The sequence below is a fragment of the Mustela erminea genome, chromosome 13 (genome assembly GCF_009829155.1).
Source record: "Mustela erminea isolate mMusErm1 chromosome 13, mMusErm1.Pri, whole genome shotgun sequence".
NCBI classification, from domain to species: Eukaryota; Metazoa; Chordata; class Mammalia; order Carnivora; family Mustelidae; genus Mustela; species Mustela erminea.
In genome coordinates this window covers 88,093,492-88,112,089 of record NC_045626.1, presented here as the reverse complement: position 1 = coordinate 88,112,089, position 18,598 = coordinate 88,093,492, and the positions used below count along the sequence as shown (strand labels likewise).

At 49.5% G+C, this 18,598-nt stretch overlaps 1 protein-coding gene across 1 annotated transcript in view; it reads right to left on the bottom strand.

Moving 5' to 3' along the window:
* TMEM132B (transmembrane protein 132B) overlaps positions 1-18,598 on the bottom strand; it is a 344,462-nt gene that overhangs the window by 200,939 nt on the left and 124,925 nt on the right. The window contains exon 2 of the mRNA XM_032310581.1: positions 965-1,856. Within this exon, the coding sequence (XP_032166472.1) occupies positions 965-1,856 (892 nt within the window). The remainder of the gene's footprint in view (positions 1-964; positions 1,857-18,598) is intronic.

The following is an 18,598-nucleotide window of genomic DNA, read 5'->3' as shown; positions in this document are numbered from 1 at the left end:
CCTGCTGGCTTCGAAACCTACTTGGGATCTGCCAGAGCCTCAGTAAACTATCGCAGGCCCCGAACAAACACACTTTCTGGCACATCGGCCTCCCTCAGAATCAAAGGGACTACACTGGGCTTATAATTAATTCCGCCTTCTCACCTGCAACCAGAAAAACAAGGCTCACTTACACGGCCCCACCACCTCAGCATCTGAGAGCTGGGAAAACAACCACAGGCTAACACTCGGGGATGATGCTGTTCCAAGACCTTCACCAAGTTGACTGATCCTCACAGCAACCCAAGACATACAGCCCATCGTAATTCCCATTCACCCATGAGGGAACAGAAGCCCAGAGAGGTTAGATGACTTGCCTCAGGGCACACAGCTGCTATGGGCAAAGCCACTGCTGCATCCCACTGCAAAGTTTTGTGAGAAAAATAAGCTAAATGCAGGTTTGCCCCCCAGCACAGACTAGTAACATACTTTTTCCAACCCTAAAGCTGCATCTTTGTTGTATAGAGACTGCTGATTTACTTTACCAAAGGATTCTTTACGGATTCTTCACTTTGATGAAAACCTGAGTGGTCAGAGACATTGTCTTGGAAGGCTCTTTCCTGTAGTTGGAAAGTGGAATTCATTCACAAAGTTTCAACTTACAGGCAGCAAGTCCAGGCCGGCAGTGACGGGTTCAGAGTGTCACTGGAGAGCTTACCTCTCAGCCCAAAAAGCTGCTTTCAGAGCACTTGTTTCTGATCCCAGCTTCATAACAGAATGACCTGGGGAGCTTTTAGAGAATATGGATGCCCAGGGCCCATGCCCTAATACCCTGTTTCTCAACTGTGCCATCTTGCATGGGTCTCTATTCCATGTTTGTCAGTTTCCCCTCAACATGGGATACTCCACAGATCAGCAACACCACATAATTCACTGATGACCAAAAGCTGATTTCTATTCCACCCAACCCAGCAAAGCCACTTACCTAAGAGTGAAGTGGTCTGCCACAGAGCTGCTGGTCAGAGAGACCAAAAAGGTGGCCGTGTCCCCTTCCCGGATGAGGTTCAGGGGTACTGAGATGACAACGTTCTCATCCAGGTTCACCAGGGACCACTTCAGATCGTCTTGAGTTGGGTAGACCACCACACTCCCAATCCTCTCCCGGGCTGGAGGCACCTGCTGGGGGCTGTCCTGGCCGGAGTGGATGTTGTTCTCCCATTTGCCCTCCTCCTCCAGTGGACACTGGCCAGCCTGGTCAGCCGGGTAGAGCGTGAAGAAGAGCTCCATCGCGGTGCCCCCCAGGATGGCCGGGATCTCCTCCTCGGGCTCCAGGTCCAGCCCAGAGCTGAACCACTCAGGCAGCAGCTCCAGCTCAGCCACACACAGCCCCGGGTCCCCTTGCAGCCGACAGCTGGCCGCCACTTCCCTGGCCTCGGGGAAGGCAAACATCTTGACACACGGTAGATTCTCCTCGGGGTCACTGTCGTCCCAGTCCATCCCGGTGATGTAAAACAAGGTCTGCACTTTGGGTCTGTTGGAGTAGATGGAGCTGTCCAGGATGTGGGATTTCAGCTTCCAGTTGAAGGGAAACTTCTCCACATTTCCAAAGGCTGGGGAAGTCAACAAGAGCTCCTGGGGGATTGCCTTCTCCGCTGAAAATGGGCCATAGCTGGCATTGATGGTCGGGGGGGTCCTGGCCCGGTAGATGAAGAATGACTCCACCCGCGCCTGCAGACTGGAGTTCCTCGTGACGTCCTGGTTGGCTTCCTTAAGGAAGAAGGCCTCCTCCGCGTCGGCGATGTGGAAGCTTGTGGGCAGATAGGCGGGGAGTGAGGAAAACCTCTGCAGACTATCCACGGTCCCTCGGCTCTCCGTCTCTGCGTGAGAAAGGAAAGGAAAGGAAGAATAAAGGGCAGGCCCTGCGAAGCCAGACACCAACACAGTGCAGTCTGCACGCACCACCCCAGCAAACCACCCCCGGCCACACCGGGCCTCCCCTGACCTCAGCACAGGGTTCTACGGGAATCTTCCAAACCAGCCACTGTGGAGTGGGCAGGAGCTCATTTACCACTGATCCAGTAGTCTGTGTGTGCACAGTCCCCCCCACCCCGCCCAAGGGAAAACATCCTCTCCACCTGCTCTCCAAAGACCCAAGTTCAGGGGATCACAGCCCTCTTCGCTACGTTGCCCCACAGAGAGGAGGCTGCATGCCTGCAAAGACCACCCGAGCCAGCATTGTGCCATCGTACAGGACTTGCTACTGCTTCCTTGTTAGATAGTTACACTTCATCCCGTCCCTCCCAGACGCGGTGTCTACAAAGACATTCAGACATCTCTGTGATTCTGATTGAAAGGAGGGTGAAGCCATGGCTCGGGGTCCCCACGTCTACAAAGCTCGCCTTCTGAAATCTTAGCGGGAGTGCACAGGGACTGATCCATCTACAAGGACGTTCCCCGCAGCATCATTGTTGAATTGCACACAAACTTGGGAGCGCACATGTGAGAGCCAGAATCCCGCTCTGTGGCTTCCTAACCGAGCCACTCAAGCGAGCTACTTTAACCTCTCTGAGCTTCAAACATCCTCATGTAGCGTAGGATGTAAATGTAACTTCTACCTTATTGGGTTATTGTAAGGAGTAATGAGTTAGTAATACAAAGCTTTCAGAACAGTTCTGACACACCCGTAAATATCCACCAGTCGTGCTATTGTTACTAGCATTACTATTTCTGGTTGAAACATTCTAAAGGTTTATCAAAAGGAGACCAGATAAACTATATGTTTGTACAGTGGGATTACAGGCAGCTGTAAGAAAAATGAAATGGAGCTACATGGACATACTTGAAAAAATGTTCACAATATGCCACTAAGTATAAAAAAATATAAATTATATGGGCACCTGGGTGGCTCAGTGGGTTAAGCCTCTGCCTTAGGCTCAGGTCATGATCTCAGAGTCCTGGTATCGAGCCCCACATCGGGCTCTCTGCTTGGTGGGGAGCCTGCTTCCTCCTCTCTCTCTGCCTGCCTCTCTGCCTACTTATGATCTCTCTCTATCAAATAAATAAATAAAATCTTTTTAAAAAATTATAAATTATAAATGTATCCTCTATAATCCTACTTAGATTTTTTAAGGTTCCATAGGTATGTGTATATAAATGTACATGTAATTATGTTTGTGTGTCTATAGAACCAAAGAGAAAGGGTTTCACTTTTTGACATCTACATTTCTACTTTCTTTAAACTTTTACAACTATATATTATTTTGTTACTTAAAATATATACATAAACGTGTAGATGTGTTTTGGTATACATATATGTATGTGCGTGTTTCTTTCAAGCAGGAAAACACAGACCCAACAAGCTTTTTCAAACTAAAGAGAGCCCACCAGGAACCAGGGTTGGCAAATCAGGCTAAGAACACACAAAGCTCCTTCCCTGCCCCGAAATAATAAATCTCCAACCCTAGAGCCGGCACAAGAAGAAATGCAACCAGGCAGCAGTGTTTGAGATGCAGCATTGCTAGAGGATAAAAGGCAAATATATACCAAACCATAGACCCTAACTCCTGGCAATGTTTTGTTTTTTGTTTTTTTTTTTCCGCAGCCATTACAAATTCTGCAAAAAGTACTTCTCTATTGATTTAATTTGGGGGGGCCCTTTTCAGGGCTGTCCTTGAGATTTCCTTGTCCAAAGCTCTCCTTGCCCAGAGGATGACAAAATTGTAATTAGGAGATTGGGGTAAGATACAATCATAGAGGGTCTGATGCATCATTGCTCTGAGAAGGTGTTCAGAAAGCAAGTTCACCACAAAATACTGCATGATCTCACTAGCATGTGGAACCTAAAATAGCCAGATTCTTAGAAGCAGAGAGCAGGATGGTGATTGCCAGGGTCTGCGGTTGGGGAGGGGGAGTGGGAAGGTGTTGGTCAAAGGCTACAAAGTTTCGATCATGCAAGATGAATAATCTCTGGACAGCTAATGCCGGGCGCGTGACATAGTTAACAAGCCTGTATTATATGCTGTAATGTGCTAAGAGGATGGATTTTCAATTAAATCGAAACACACAAACACACACACACACACACACACGCACACACAAACGGTAGCTAGGTAGAAGTAAGGAATATGTTAATTAGCTGGGTTGTGATTATGGAGACATGAGTACTTCTATCAAAACATCAGACTGTACCTCTTAAATATATACACGTTTTATATATCAATATCTCAAGGAAGGAAGGACGGAAGGGAGGGAGGAAGGATCTTTTCAAGTGTCACCAATATGGCCAGTCCTTGTCAGATTAATTATTGGAGAAGCAGGGTTATTACCCATCCACTCCTCCGATTATCTATCTAGCTATATTTACCACTCATTTGTCTTATTTCCAGCACTGTGGCACATAGGGCTATCACAGGGACAAGACAGATGTGATTTCTGCCCCCAAGGAGCTGGCCCATCTAGCATACATGAAGCAATTAGGGAACCGAACATTAACACCTTTAAAAATGTCCATCCCCGCATTCCCCACCTAGCAGTCAAGCTCAGGAAATAGTCCAGAGACCAGGAAGGAGACCAATGTGCAAGGAGGTTCGTCACAAGCGTGATTTATCCAGGCAACATGCCAGAAGCAACCTAAAAGCCCATCGCAAGGGAAACGACTGAGTAAATGAGGAAAGCCGTACTGTGTGTGTGACCCTGAGCCGTCAACAGCACCATGACTTCGACAAACATTGAGGATCATGAGAAAATGCTTACGACATGGTGGGGAAGCAGCAGACATCAAAACTCTATTTAAACTATCCCAAATCTGTTTAAAATATATACACATAAGGGGCGCCTGGGTGGCTCAGTGGGTTAAGCCTCTGCCTTCGGCTCAGGTCATGATCTCAGGGTCCTGGGATCGAGTCCCGCATCGGGCTCTCTGCTCAGCAGGGAGCCTGCTTCCTCCTCTCTCTCTCTCTGCCTGCCTCTCTGCCTACTTGTGATCTCTCTCTGTCAAATAAATAAATAAAATCTTTAAAAAAAAATATATATATATATACACATAAGCACAAAATACATACTATACTATACATACTATATATTGACTTTCATCATACAGACACACATTTCCTCCAGAATGTATCCTATGAGTTGGGTAGGATTTGGGGGAAACACGGGGGTGGGGAGCACAGAAATGATTTTGAAGAATTAGCCTCATCTAAAGAAAAGTTTTGGCTACTGCCGCCACCAAGGGGCAATTTGTATTTTGACAATGTCAAGCTATGCAGAAGCGCCATCCCATATGAAATTTAGATTAGTTTTTCTGTTGGTTTATTTCCCCTCTCCAAACCAGGAATTGCAATTCTAGGTGAATCTGACCATGAAATAATTGGCAGCAAGGGAACATCTGCCTTGAGCAGCATGATAGCACCCTTCAGCGGAGCAAAATGGGCGCCCAGCCGACCAGACCTGGGAAGAGGTGGGGCCCAATTTCACCTTCTGACAAAATGCAGGGGAACCCCAAGGCAATGTTTAAATTCTGACTTATTTATAAATGTGGAAAAGGAAATTAAAATTATGCAGAGTTTAATATGCCCTGTTTTCATTGTGCATCAGTTCATTTTTTTATCATTTATGTCAATATTTTATGCAACTCAAAAATTGATTTACAGGAAATTTAAAGCTGTGCCTCCTCTCTTGTTTATTGTGGCCAAAGCCTGCATTTTATCTGAAATAACAGTGTGAGGTTTACAATCCTGCCCCACCATAACTCAAGCAAAATGCAGTACAAATTCTGTCTGAGAGCTTATATAGGAAGCCATAAACATCAGCTGCCAGGGCCTCATTTTGTCCTCGAACCAGGTTGCAACAAAATATGATATCGGAATTTAGGAGTATTTTATAAAGCCATGGGACGGTGTGCTGAGAAATACGCCCATGGCCTGAGCAGCTACCATCCGTCCCTCTGATCCCCAGACGTCATATAGTGGCCCCATTCTTTTTCCTCTTGGCAGGTAGACCATATGGCCCGAACTAAGGAGCCCCTATTCAGTCTGCTGGCTTCCGAGAGAACTATTCACCACCCCGTCCAGAGGATGAGGCGGGCCCTGAGAGCATGAAATGAGGGAGTCTTAGGAGGCCCAGATGAACAGCACTTTGATCACTGTGCTCCTTATGAGCCAGAAAGAGAGTCAAGCTCGGGTTCATCGAGAACACAAGGTGTGCAGGAGGGATGCTGTGCGGCTTGGGTGAGGAACCTTCCAGAATGAAGCAATCCACAGGGCACAGGGCATGGAGAGGGGAACCCTGGCGGAGTTCACTAACATCGCCAGCCCAGCGTAGTAGCTAGTTACCAATCTTGTGGCTACCAGTCACCTACCAAAGGGTAATGGCCTGGACATTTCTGCAGCGGAATCTCTTTTTCTAATTCCCACAAGAAAAGCCAGGCCTGCACAGCCAGGTGTAGGAGGCTCTCTTTCTAGGGGGCCAGGTGGCCAAAGTCTTTGAAAAACACCAGCAAGACACATTCCTCACTGATCTGTGGAAGTATGGCCCTAACACCTGGTAATTCTCAACCCGGGCCGTGCAGGAGATACACAGGGTAGGAAACATAAGAATCATCCCTGGTGGGTATGAATCAAATCATACCCACCAATTTGATTTAGATGGTCTCAGGCGGGGCTGATTGTCTCTGTGTTCCCTAGATGACTCCACTGAACAGCAATGATACCACGGAGGAGACAGGAGTTGCTTTGTGTCTACCCAAAAATCAAGTCATCCATTGCCTTGGGGTCACACGCCAACAAGTGTTGGGTCATACGCCAACAAGTTCATTAAGGATTAGCTAGGACTATAAATTACAGCAAGAGGAAAACATAAAATATAGAAACGTCACCACTTACATAATCCTTGCAACGTACCACCTTAGAGGGAGCGACTCTTCGTCTTCCCAATCGTTTGGTTAGGAGGATTTGAGTATTGTCCCCACCCGTAGGTGGGGAAACTGAGGCATGCGGGGGGTGGTTCTGTGACCTATCTAAGATCACACAGCCAGTAAGCAACAGAGGTGGGATTCCGTGCAAGCTGGCTAGCTCCGGGAAGAGCTCAGGGTCCCAGCCACCACATTCTGCTGCCACGGGAAAGCTCGGCAAGCAACATCTATCCCAGGAGAGCTCGAGCCATGACTCAGAGGAACTGCCAATGTGCCTCTGAACTGGCCGGCTCTCAAAGCACAAGATGAGATCACCAGTTGGACGCTATCCATAAGATGAAAGCCAGAAGCAAAGCTTTTTCTGGCTCTGAGAGAGATTCCTCTGTGGGGTGCTCCTGAAGGGACCCTGCAGGGTAGCACAGCACCTTACAAAAAAAAAAAAAAAAAAAATCCTACCCTTTTCATCTCTCTCCTTGAACAGGCTTCCTTCTCAGACCAGCTGAGGGCCTAGAAAGAGGTAGAGGGTACGACACTGGAGATTATATCCTCAGGCAAAAGCTGGGGGTACAAATATTCTACAGAGTCAAAGGCCAACACACAATATTTAAAAGAGAAGGGAGGGTATCAATCCTTTCACTCATGATGTGCACCACTCCCTTTATGCCTAGAAAGCCCTCCCCATGTCCCAAGATCAAATACACACTCACAGATGCTTTCACCTAGTTTTCTGTGGGTGGGGGCATGTAGACACATGTGTGGGTCCACATTTTTACACTGAATTTTTTTTATTGAGGAATCTTCGACAATTAAAAATTATATATACTTCAGATGCACACTTGGATGATTCGATACACAGATAGACATATTGCAATGAAATCATCTCTGCAGTCAAGCTAACTCATCTCAGAGGGTGATGGTATGTGAAGGAGCTTGAATTTTTTTTTCCTTTTTTCTTTTTTTGGTAGCAAGATTATAGCTATCCCCTCTTTGCGGATTTCAGGTACTACATTTAAGTCCTGAATCCGCCTGCCATCTCTAGGTGCATGATGTGAAGGGAGACTCTGACAGCAGTAGTGTACACTGGGTACACTGAATCAGCCAGTGGTAGTATTCTCTTTGACTTCACAGTTCAGCGGGAGAGGGGGGTTGTGGGAAAATTTGGGGATGAAGCCTTTACAAAGGTAACTGAGCTCAAATGAGGCCACAGGGCGGGGCCTAATCCAGCACGAGGGGTGTCTTCATAAGAACAGGGTCGTGTGCAGGCGCCCATGCGTGTGGAAACACAGGAGAAGCCGTCTACCATGCGAGCAGAGAAGCCTCGGAAGAAATCAACCTGTGGACACCAGGATTTGGGGCATCTGGCCTGCAGAGTTGTGAGGAAGTAAACTCCTGTTGCTGAAGCCACTCAGTTTGTGGTTCTTTGTTAAGGAGGTCCTGGAAGCTCACACCAGGTTACTATTTTATATCAAATTTCTATTAGCTGGACTTCCCTATGTTTTGCCTTCCATGCTAACTGTAGAATCATTTTGTCAGCTCCCATGCCAGAACTTAAGCTGACTCTTACCTGGAGGCAAGGCTCCTGCATATGGGGGTTATGAATGCCTTTCAAATTTCTGATATATTTTTCTATGTGTTTTCAACTCTTGTAGAATGAACATGTTGTGCTTACTCAAGCTAAGGGAAATATTGACATTTTTCCCTTAGAAAGAAAGATACAGAATTTGATTTCAAGTGGTAGACTGAACACATTACCTCACATCTCCACAGAAGCCCCACAAAAATAAAAACATAAAAGTACAAAGGAGGAATAAACCTATTATCTAGAGAAATGAAGGAAGGCCATCTGAAGAAAAAGTATTTCAACAAGTTTCTGGAAGACAAGTGGATGAGAATGCACTGATGGGCAAGACAGAAGATGGATCCTTGGGCTAGAACATTCTGTAAGTGCTGCAGACAGGCTCTGGGCTACTCTGCCCACCGGGACCCAGACTCGATGTTGGCACACACAGCAAGGATGGGGGGGAAAGGGCTGAAAAACAGGGGAGTAACTAAACTCTGTAGATGGGACGCCCACTCCAGGCAGATCTCCTCCTACCGTCCCCTCCCTGAGAAAAGGCAGAATACTTATCTCCAGTCAAAACTCAACCCTTCTCTGAGGAGACTGCATTAACCCTCGAGATAAATGTCAGTCATTCAAGTGTGGTGGGTGCTGGTGCCCTCATCCTGAGAGGGGATGTAAGCGGACAGCCGCCGTGCAACAATGGGAACCAAAGTTACACACGGAGAAAGTCACGTGGGAAGTCAGAAGGAGCTAACCACAACACGAGATAAATGAATAAACAAAATAAAATAAGCTCCTACTTGCCTAAGCCCCTGGGGCCAGAGAATTCTGTCACCCGCAGCCAAATACAATGTGAACTGTGAAGAAAACAGAGTAGGAAGGGGTGGACATGAGCTTAGTCCTCCTCTCTTTAGAAAGCATTGCTGTCTAAACGCATTACTTGTGTTAACGCAAGGCATAAAGGTGGAGTAGTATGTACAGTGATTGAAATAATCAGCAGTAGAACTGGAAGCAGAAATGGCGGGCCACGGCTGGCTTTGGGGAGAGAGATCAAAGACACAGAGGGATGGAAGACTAGTGCCTCTTTGGAAGTTATGCCGTATCATTTTATTTTTCCCATACGCACTCAGGGCTGTGACAATGAGCAGGCTTTGTCTGCTCACATCTGACACTAGCCAAGCAGGGGAGGGCAGCATTGAACAGTGTTGGAAGGTAGAGCAGGGGAGCGAGGGGTGAGCAGCTTTAGTCTAGACAATGAGGCATCACATCTGTGGGAGAGATGGCTGTCAAAAAAAAAAAAGAAGAAGAAGAAGAAGAAGAAGAAAAGAGAAGCTCTTCTCTCCATAGCATTCCATGTGGCTGCTTGGCCAGGAATTGTCCCAGTCTCTTCTACATCCAGGGGCCATGGCACGAGTTCTGGCCAATGAAATATAGGTATTACATATTACTGTGAAGCCAAAACTGTTATCTTTTACCTTCCAGTAGGGAGAAGAAGAGGAGTCTGAGTCCCCAGGTGGTGACGGAGCTATGAGCTGGAAGGAGCCTGGGCCCCTGCGTCTCCACCTGGAGGAGAGCCTGCCGAGCGTGAGCACCCACACTGGATGTGAGTGAGGAACCACGCAGTGTGCTGAGCCACTGCGACGTTTGTAAATGACAGCCACTAGCAACACTGCACCAAGACCACGTGGTCTGGGCTAACAACTCCAACAGCTGCGAGCCTGCCCTGACAAAAACATAGGACAAATCACACACCTCTTCCTTCATGGAAACGGGCTTTTGTTAGCGTGGAGGAGAAAGATGTTCAGAGGAACGGAGTGAGGGGCTGTAAAACCAATGTGAGAGATTTCCGTGGGCACCAGATGTAGAAAGAGCATTATTAAACGGATTACATAGATCTTAGTGACAGTAATTTTGACCTCCTATAGGCACCGTCAGCTGTTAAACAGTAGGAAATGTTGATGACCTTGTTCTGATTTCCATTTATATTTATTCTAAATTGGACACCTCCGAGATTGTTTAAATAAAAAAGGGAAATTCACTAAGTGATGCTGACAGCTCAGCCCCTGTCTGTGGGGGAGGCCGCGGAGGCTCACTAGAGGCGAAGGGACAGCTGGGCTAGGCCCTCAGGCCTGCCAACGGCTCAACTGATGTACCCAGACAAGTCACTTCATCTCTCTGAGATTCAATTTCCCTCTCTGTCAAATGGGGTGTCACCTCCTGCCACCCTCCCTGCCACCACGAGGGAAACTCAGCATGTGACTTATCACTGTATAACTCCATTTACAGGAATGTCCCATGGGGAGCCCATGTGATTTGGACTTGTCACTTGTTCAGACCTGACTTCTCTATATCTGGTCATTGTTGATATCCAACATGATTCTTGGGGGCGCCTGGGTGGTTCAGTCAGTGAAGCATCTGACTCTTGATTTCAGCTGTGGTCATGATTGCTGGGTCGTGGGATTGAGCCCCTTTTCTGGCTCTGCAGTGAGTGCTTGAGATTCTCTCTTCCTCTCCCTCTGCCCCCTCCCCTGCCCTCATTCACATGCGCTCTCTCTCCTTCTCATTAAAAAAAAAAAAAAAAAAGAGGGACAATAGTGATTCTTTCAGGTCACAGAGAACCATACCAAGTCTAAACAAAATCAGAATTTAATGGCAGTCCGAGCTGGGAAGTCCAAGAGTGGGCTAGCCTCAGGCCTGGCTAGATTCCGCATCTAACCAGATGTCTTCAGCTAGAGAGTGGGTGAACAAATGGTACATCCACCGAACGGAATAGTACTCAGCAAGGAAGGAGAACAAAGGATGGATACACGTGGATACATTTTAAATACATTCTGCTGAATGAAAGAAGGCAACCACAGAAAGCTACCTACCGTAGGATTCCACTTATGTGAGGTTCTGGAAAAACCTCAACTAGAAGGATGGAGACTAGGTCATAGACTGCTAGGAGTTACAGGCTGGGGAGGTCTGACTACAGAAAAAAAAAAATTTTTTTAAGGACTGGGGTGAGGGTAACGGAACAGTATTGGATCCTGGCTGTGGTGTCGCTTACACAAAGCTCTGCAGGTGTCAAAAGCTCATAGAACTATATGCCAAAAAGAGCCAATTATACTGAAAGTAAATTTTAAAAGTTGTTTTTTAAGATGCATTTTTATGTGTCGCTCCGCTCCCTTCCATGGAGCCGGTTTCATTCTCAGTATGCACGGCACAGCATCAACAGCATCACTGAGCCTCCCGTCTTCCTTCCTCCCATCCAACAAGACCACACCGCAAGAAGGAAGTCCACAGGGCATCTCCCTGGCCCTCACGGGTCACACACATACCCATCCCCAAATCAATCACTGCGGCCGGTTCTGATTGGCGCACCCAAAGTCCTGTCTCCCTCCCCGGGAGCCTGGAGGGAGATGAGCTCCAGGGGGAGTATACTGTGGTGGTGCAGGGGACCCCCCCCAAAAAAACATCATCGGGGCACCATTTTGACAAGAATGAGGATATTCTTTGTAAGAAGCATCACAAATATCCACTCTGTTATCCAAATGGAACAATTTCCTCCAGATGAAGGCTAACTTCTTTACAGCTAGGACCACTCTCAACAATGTCGATGTTAAAAAAAAAATCAGGAGTACATCTACAGTCACAAACCGCACATGTCAGCGATCACACAGAACGAATGAGTTTAACCTTTAGGCTTGGACATACTCCGTCTGAAACCCGAGTTGGGTCATCTGAACCCAGGACCCGCACAACAATCAACATCCACGGCAGGGCTGAAACGTTTACTTTAGAATATTGGGCCTGCTTGGAGGTGAGCTTGGAGGTGAGCTCAGCAGGCAGGGACGAGACCACTAGACACCGGGCCCCAAGCTCAGAAGGGCCCGTGGCTGTTTCAGTGCTCTGCCGTCACACTCCACGCCTCTGAAACTCTCGGGAGCTTGTCTTTGAACTTGAGCTTCGTACGTGCAGAAGCATGGGACCAGGAAGGAGACACACAAGCTTGCTCGCCCTACGCTCCTCTGCTGTCCCTTGCTGCTCTGTCTGCACACTGTTCACCGTGGCCCAGGAGCCCAGCATTCCGGAGGACCTGAGACCCGGGGGAGGTCAGTGAGAGTGGAAGAAAGCTCAGACCAGCGCGGTGATCAGAGATGCACAGGCAGTGGCGACTGCAAAGCCCTACAGTGTGCCAGCCAGGCGCAGACACAGTTGAGGTAGTTCTGGGCACAGGTTTCACGGCGGTGGGAAGAAGAGAAAGCATGTGCACGTATGAGCTAGGAAATACGACTGGCGTCGTTTTGAGGATTCTGCACGTGGGTTAATTGCTCTTCTGTTTGCATTTACAACTGGTACTGTGCAATCAAAAAATGAGTGGTACACCACTTTAACAGCATGGAAGATAAAAATCCTATGACCACCTCAACAGATGAAGAAAAAGCACTGGACAAACGCAGTGAAACGCCACTAACCTGGGCTAGCTCGGGTCAGTCCAAAATCACTCGTGGAACACCTTCCCTTCTCTTTCTTATTTTGTTCAATGCAGCCTACTCTTTGCAAACATGCAAAGTACCTAAAGGAAGGGAAACACATGTCTGGTCGTTGTGACTGGTCCCTAGAAAATCTGCTTTAATGAATCTTTAAGATTGTTTTTTAAGGTGGGGGTGCATGAGGGGCTCAGTCGGCTGAGCGTCCGACTCTTGATTTGGGCTCAGGTGATGACCTCAGGGTCATGAGATGGAGCCCCACAAAGGGCTGATGCTCTCTCTCCGTACGTCCCTACCCCCCAGCTCGTGCTCTCTCTCTCTCTCTCTCTCTCAAAAAATAAATAAATAAATAAAAACAATGTAAGTACTTTTTTAAAGGTTAAGAGTTTAAACAGCATGATCTCAGGGTCCTTGAACATCTCTCCCACAGTCCTATGGACTATCTGGTTGCTTGACAACCCCATTTCACCTACTATAAAAAAAAACATAATAATTAAAAAAGAAAACCTTAAGCCCATGTCCTGTCTGCATCAATTTCTCACAACAGTCAAGCACGTAAAGGAGCCGGGGGTTGCAGGGAGGGCAGCACCGTGATGAAAAGACACGCCGAGGGCGTGGCCTGCCTTTGAGGAACTTAATATTTTCCTTAAGAACGGAAGACAAATCTACATTTAAAACACGGGTAACAATAAAAGTAAAAGGTGTATCGTTAACTTGCCGGACACAGGTTATAGGTGTTGGCGAATCTCAGAGGAGGAACAGATCAATATTGGGTGTGAAATTATCTCAAGTTTCCCATTTGTAGTGTCCAGGGAATGAACTAGCGGTAGAAATAAGCGTAATAACGGGGAGGTCCGCTGTGCCCACAAGGGCCCGGATGCTTCCTGGGGATTAGCTCTTTATACCTTTACTCTTTACCTGAGTCTGTGAGATAGGGTAGTAGTCTCATCGTGTTTTATTTTTAATATAGTTCAATAATTTCGTAGTGTTGTTTCCATTTTACACGTCAGAAAGGGAAGCACAGAAATGTCAAGAAACATGCCTAAGGACCCACAGCACGAAGGCGGTGGAGTCCAAGCTCTGCTCACCGCCTTTCCGGCAGGCTCCTGGAACCCGCAGTCCTTCTGATGGTTTCCTCTGTTTGGCTGCAGGGAGGCAAAAGTCTCCTTTTTCCCAAAGCAAATAAAGGCTCCATTATTGCTTTTGACTGGTAATACGGCCCCAAAGTCTGCTGGGCAAAACCCATAAAGACCGCAAGGGAAGGAATGGAAGCTTCCTCCCCACACTGGCCCCCGGGGTGGGGGGGAGCCACTAGGCAAGGAGCCTCTGTCCTAGGTGAACCTGCTTCTCAGCAAGAGCTCTGGGGGCATCCCAGTGGGGACAAAACAAAAACCAACAGCTCTCAGTTCCGCTTTTCTCAGGTTTAACTCCGTGTCGGGCAGTCCGCCTGGGGAGGGAGGGACACAGGGGTCTGCACTCCAGGAGGCGGAGGCAGGGACGGGGGAGGGGGCTGCCGCGGGGTGCCTGCCCCTAACCCAGCAGCCCCCTGACCCGGTCCCCTGCTCCCCTCCGCTCTGCCTGTGAGGGACCAGGGGCCTCGTGTGCGGCAACACTGCCACCTAGTGGTGGAGGCTGTCGCAGCTGTGTGACAGCAGGTGGTCGGATCCCTGGTGCCAGAGCCAAAATCCAGGCTTGGGCCGATTTATGGGGATGCGCGCCAAGGCACACTGCTGCTTTCCGACAGAATGCCCTTTAAACAAGCACGACGACTCCACATCACGGGACTCCTGGTTGGCAAGTCACAGAACGCCCAGCGCCGTCTCAGGAAGAAGCATGTCCCTTCCTCCAGGAGGCCCTCTGCCACGGAGCCCTGGGAGGAGGTGGGCGTGCACCCCAGAGAGGGGACCAGGCGACCTTGCCCGCACCCATGGCCTGCCAACCGCCAGCAGTCCTGCTCCTTTCCCCCTGAGGAATTACAAAGAGCAGGGGAAATCGTTTGGGCCCAGATCGGTGGCATCCTTCCAGGGAAATCTGGCGGTTTATATGAAAAGGTCTTTCCTTCCTTGATTTCCTATGCATTCGCTCCAGGAGGAAATCCCCTCCCTCTTGGGCCACGCTGCCCCCTCCCTACCTCCTCTCAAAGACCAACAGAGCAGGCGACCATGGCTGGAACATCAGGCCACCTCCAGGCCAGCAGGTTACCATGGCGAGCACCTCAGCCCCATGGAGGAACTCGGGAAAGGGTTTCGTGGGTCTCAGAAGGGCTGGGTCAGGCACCCCATCTGGCTGCTATAACAATACCAGATGGGGTGGTTTCAACAACAGACAACTACCTTCTCTCACTCTTGGGGGCTGAGGGGTCCAAGATCGAGGTGCTGGCCAATTCGGCATCCACTGAGTGGCCACTTCCTTGCTTGGAGATGCCAGCTTCTCCCCGGGTCCTCACATGGTGGACAAAGGAAGCTCTGGTGTCTCATCCACACCTTATAAGGGCACTGATCCCATCACGGGCGTCCTACACTCAGGACCTCATCTAACCCTCCTCACCCCCAAAGGCCCCACCTCCTCAGAGCATCACACTGGGCGTCAGGGCTTCATTTTACAAATTCTGGGGGGCACATAACACAAGTGCCTGCCGTCATTCACACATCAGGTGCTCGCCGAGGGGTCAGGTGCCCAGTGGACCAACACAGCCTTGCCCTGGCCAGCTCAGCCTCACCGGGGCATGAGTATAAACGAGACATTCCTTAAAGAAAAGCAAGGGTGTGACAGTGGAGGCAGAGGAGGGACACTAAGGCCATTTGATGGAACAGAGAAAGACAGGGCCTACAGACAAGGTTGGGTGGGGTCTGCCAAAACGCCCGCCCACCCACAACCTCAAGGTGACCTTAATTGGAAACAGGGTCTTTGCAGATGAAATTAGGTCGTGTTGGATTAAATCCAATAATCGGCATATTTTCAAGAGAGAGAGGAGGGATTATCACAGATACAGAGAAGATGTCGTATGAACGTGGAGGCAGAACCGGACTGATAGCGGCCACAAGCCAGGGAATGCTGGGGCCCGCCGGAGCTGGAACAGAGGCATACGATGAGCTCTGTCTCGGTGCCTCCAACAGGAATGAACCCTGCCAGCACCAGGAGTTTGGAATTCGGGCCTCCAGAACTGTGGGACAGTACGTTCGGGTTATTTTAAGCCCCTCCGTTTGTAGTTGTTTGTTCCAACAGCCCCAGGAATCTAACACAGCGCCCAAAGGACAAACGGAATTAACCAGGCCAAGGAGTGGGAAAGAGGGTTCTGGACAGAAAAACAGCAGGCAGGGGCAAAGGGCAGGCGTGGTGGAACACAGAGGCCTGCCGAGGGCCATGAGGGGCTGTGAGGCTGCAGCAGGTGTCGGGGGAGAGGGAGAAAGAGCTCCAAAGTAGACTGGAGAGGAAGAAGGGTCCAGGCCATACAGGGCCAGCTGGAGGCCCCCACGATCCCACAGGCAAAGGGAAGCCACTGAAATGCTTACGTCCTGGGAACATGGCACCATTCGACACAATTCGGCAAACCCTCACCCTAGAATGATGGAGAATGGACTGGAAGCAGGAATGAATGGAATAAAAAAGGATTCAAAGGTCCTGGTCATAGAGGGTGGCGACCTTGTTATATAAATGAGCCAAAGACGGCCCCCTGAAAATTGGCGCTCTCATATTCTTCACTTGTTCAGAGGAGGCAAGGACCACTACTTCAAAGATCGCTGGTGTCAAACTCAATCTTCTATACAACCAATTGCTTTAAATAGAGCCCAAATCGGCATATTTTTAGCCACTTGGAGCCTGCTTGCTTTGCTCCCCTCCATGAAACGGCACCAACATCTGCTCCCCAGGAATAAGAAAAGCCCTGGGCTACAAGACATCCCCCGGCCGCTACTGTCCTGCAGAGCCCCCTGACCTGGAGGCTCCCGCCGAATGCTGGCACAAGCCCCCTGCCAGGTTCCCACACACACACCCCCCAGAGTGCTTGTCCACTCTTTCCACCTGGGCAGGGGCCCCTGCTTCTGGAAAAGTCCTCTGGTGGGGATTCCCCGAACATGCACCTGTCCGAGTGCTGCCCGATAAAGATCATGGTCGTTGCCATCTCGTGGTCAGCTATTTCTGTCTGATCAGCTCTGATATACCCAAACTCACCACCACCTAAGAGTCAGGGTGGTGCTGGCTTGGGGCAGGGGCGAGGCTGGGCCAGTCACAGAGAGGGGTGAAGGCGCGGGGAAGCTGCCGACCTCTGCTTGGGATACAGTGATTTTGAGACCTGTGGGAGCCCCCATTCCCCTGAGGACATGAGGGAGAGGCTGAAGCTCAGGACAGAGCTCTAAGCACAGAAGTGGGGGCGTCATCAGAGCGAGGTGGGGACTGGGGTCATTGGAAGAAAGGGAGAGGGGCCTGCAGAGCGGGAAGAGGAACCCAGGAGGAGAGACCCTGCCGAGCACATGCCTGGCAGGTGCCCCGGAGGCTGCAAGAAGGCTTAGAGGGACATCCCGGGATGGGGGCCAGTAGCATAGTCAGAGGGACCGTGCAGTGCCAGGCGGGCTCTGGGAGGAGGGGGCTCTCCCTGAGAAGCCGCTCTGGAGATCTGCGGGCGGGGGGCAGTTTCAGCGGAGAGCAGCTGGCTAGAGACACAGTTGTGGTCACAAGGGCGAGCAGAACACCAGGAAGGGAAGCACAGGGAACAGAGAGCTCTTTCCAGAACTAAGGCTGTAAAGAGAAGGTCTGAAGAGGAGTTAGAGGGTCTGGACTCAAACCCCTCCCGCTCACTCCAGCTCATTCCCTTCTGAGGTCCCTCATGGAGACAGAAGTGGTATCCTTCCTGAACCTTCCACGGAGCATCCTCTGGTAGGATCTGGGGCAGCGTCTAAGGCCCCGCATCTTTGGCTATTCTCCAACCTCCCATTCCCTAACTCCTGCCGCCCCCTTCAAACAGCATCAAGCTGATGTTTACCACTCAGGTTGCCATGACAACGGAATGTCAGAGTGTGCTCCATTTTGAGCTCATACTGTCTTTCCTGAAAACAGGTCAATGAGGAGGGCAGGTAGCTTTTCCAGCATTATCTGAAATACTGAAATGGAGAATGCGGAGCCCAAGACAAACCATTCAAGGAAAGAGTAATTCTTCCCCCAAATAATGAACAGATCTCAAATCAATTCTTCTGAAGGTCAAAGGCACACACAGAGGCCAAGCGCCAGACCCTTAGGAGCCTTGTTCTTATTATCAGGTATTTGTTCGTTGTCTTCCCAACATCTGTGTCTCTTCTACCTTTGGGGGAAACTTGAGTTATTTGGTCATCGAGTGTCATATAACCCAATGCAGCGTATTAAGGATGATAGGAACTTTCTGACGTGTGCAGAGGCTCCCGGTAGAGCCCTCCCCTTGTCTTACGGACAGTCTGATGAGAGCCCAGAACTGCCAAAGGACGTCACCACACTGAGCAGGGCCCAGAGCTGCATGGGCCACGGGCTGGAGCCAACACCTGGGAAAGCCAGCCGGAAGCCAGCGAGAGCCACGTCCTCAGAGACAGAGTCGGAGCTGGGATAGAGCCGCCAGCTCCTGTATGGGGAATCCTTTTACACACGTGACTCACTCCATGAGGTACGTCCAAAAAGAGCCCATGACAGCCTGGGAAGCTCCGTGGCTTGTGT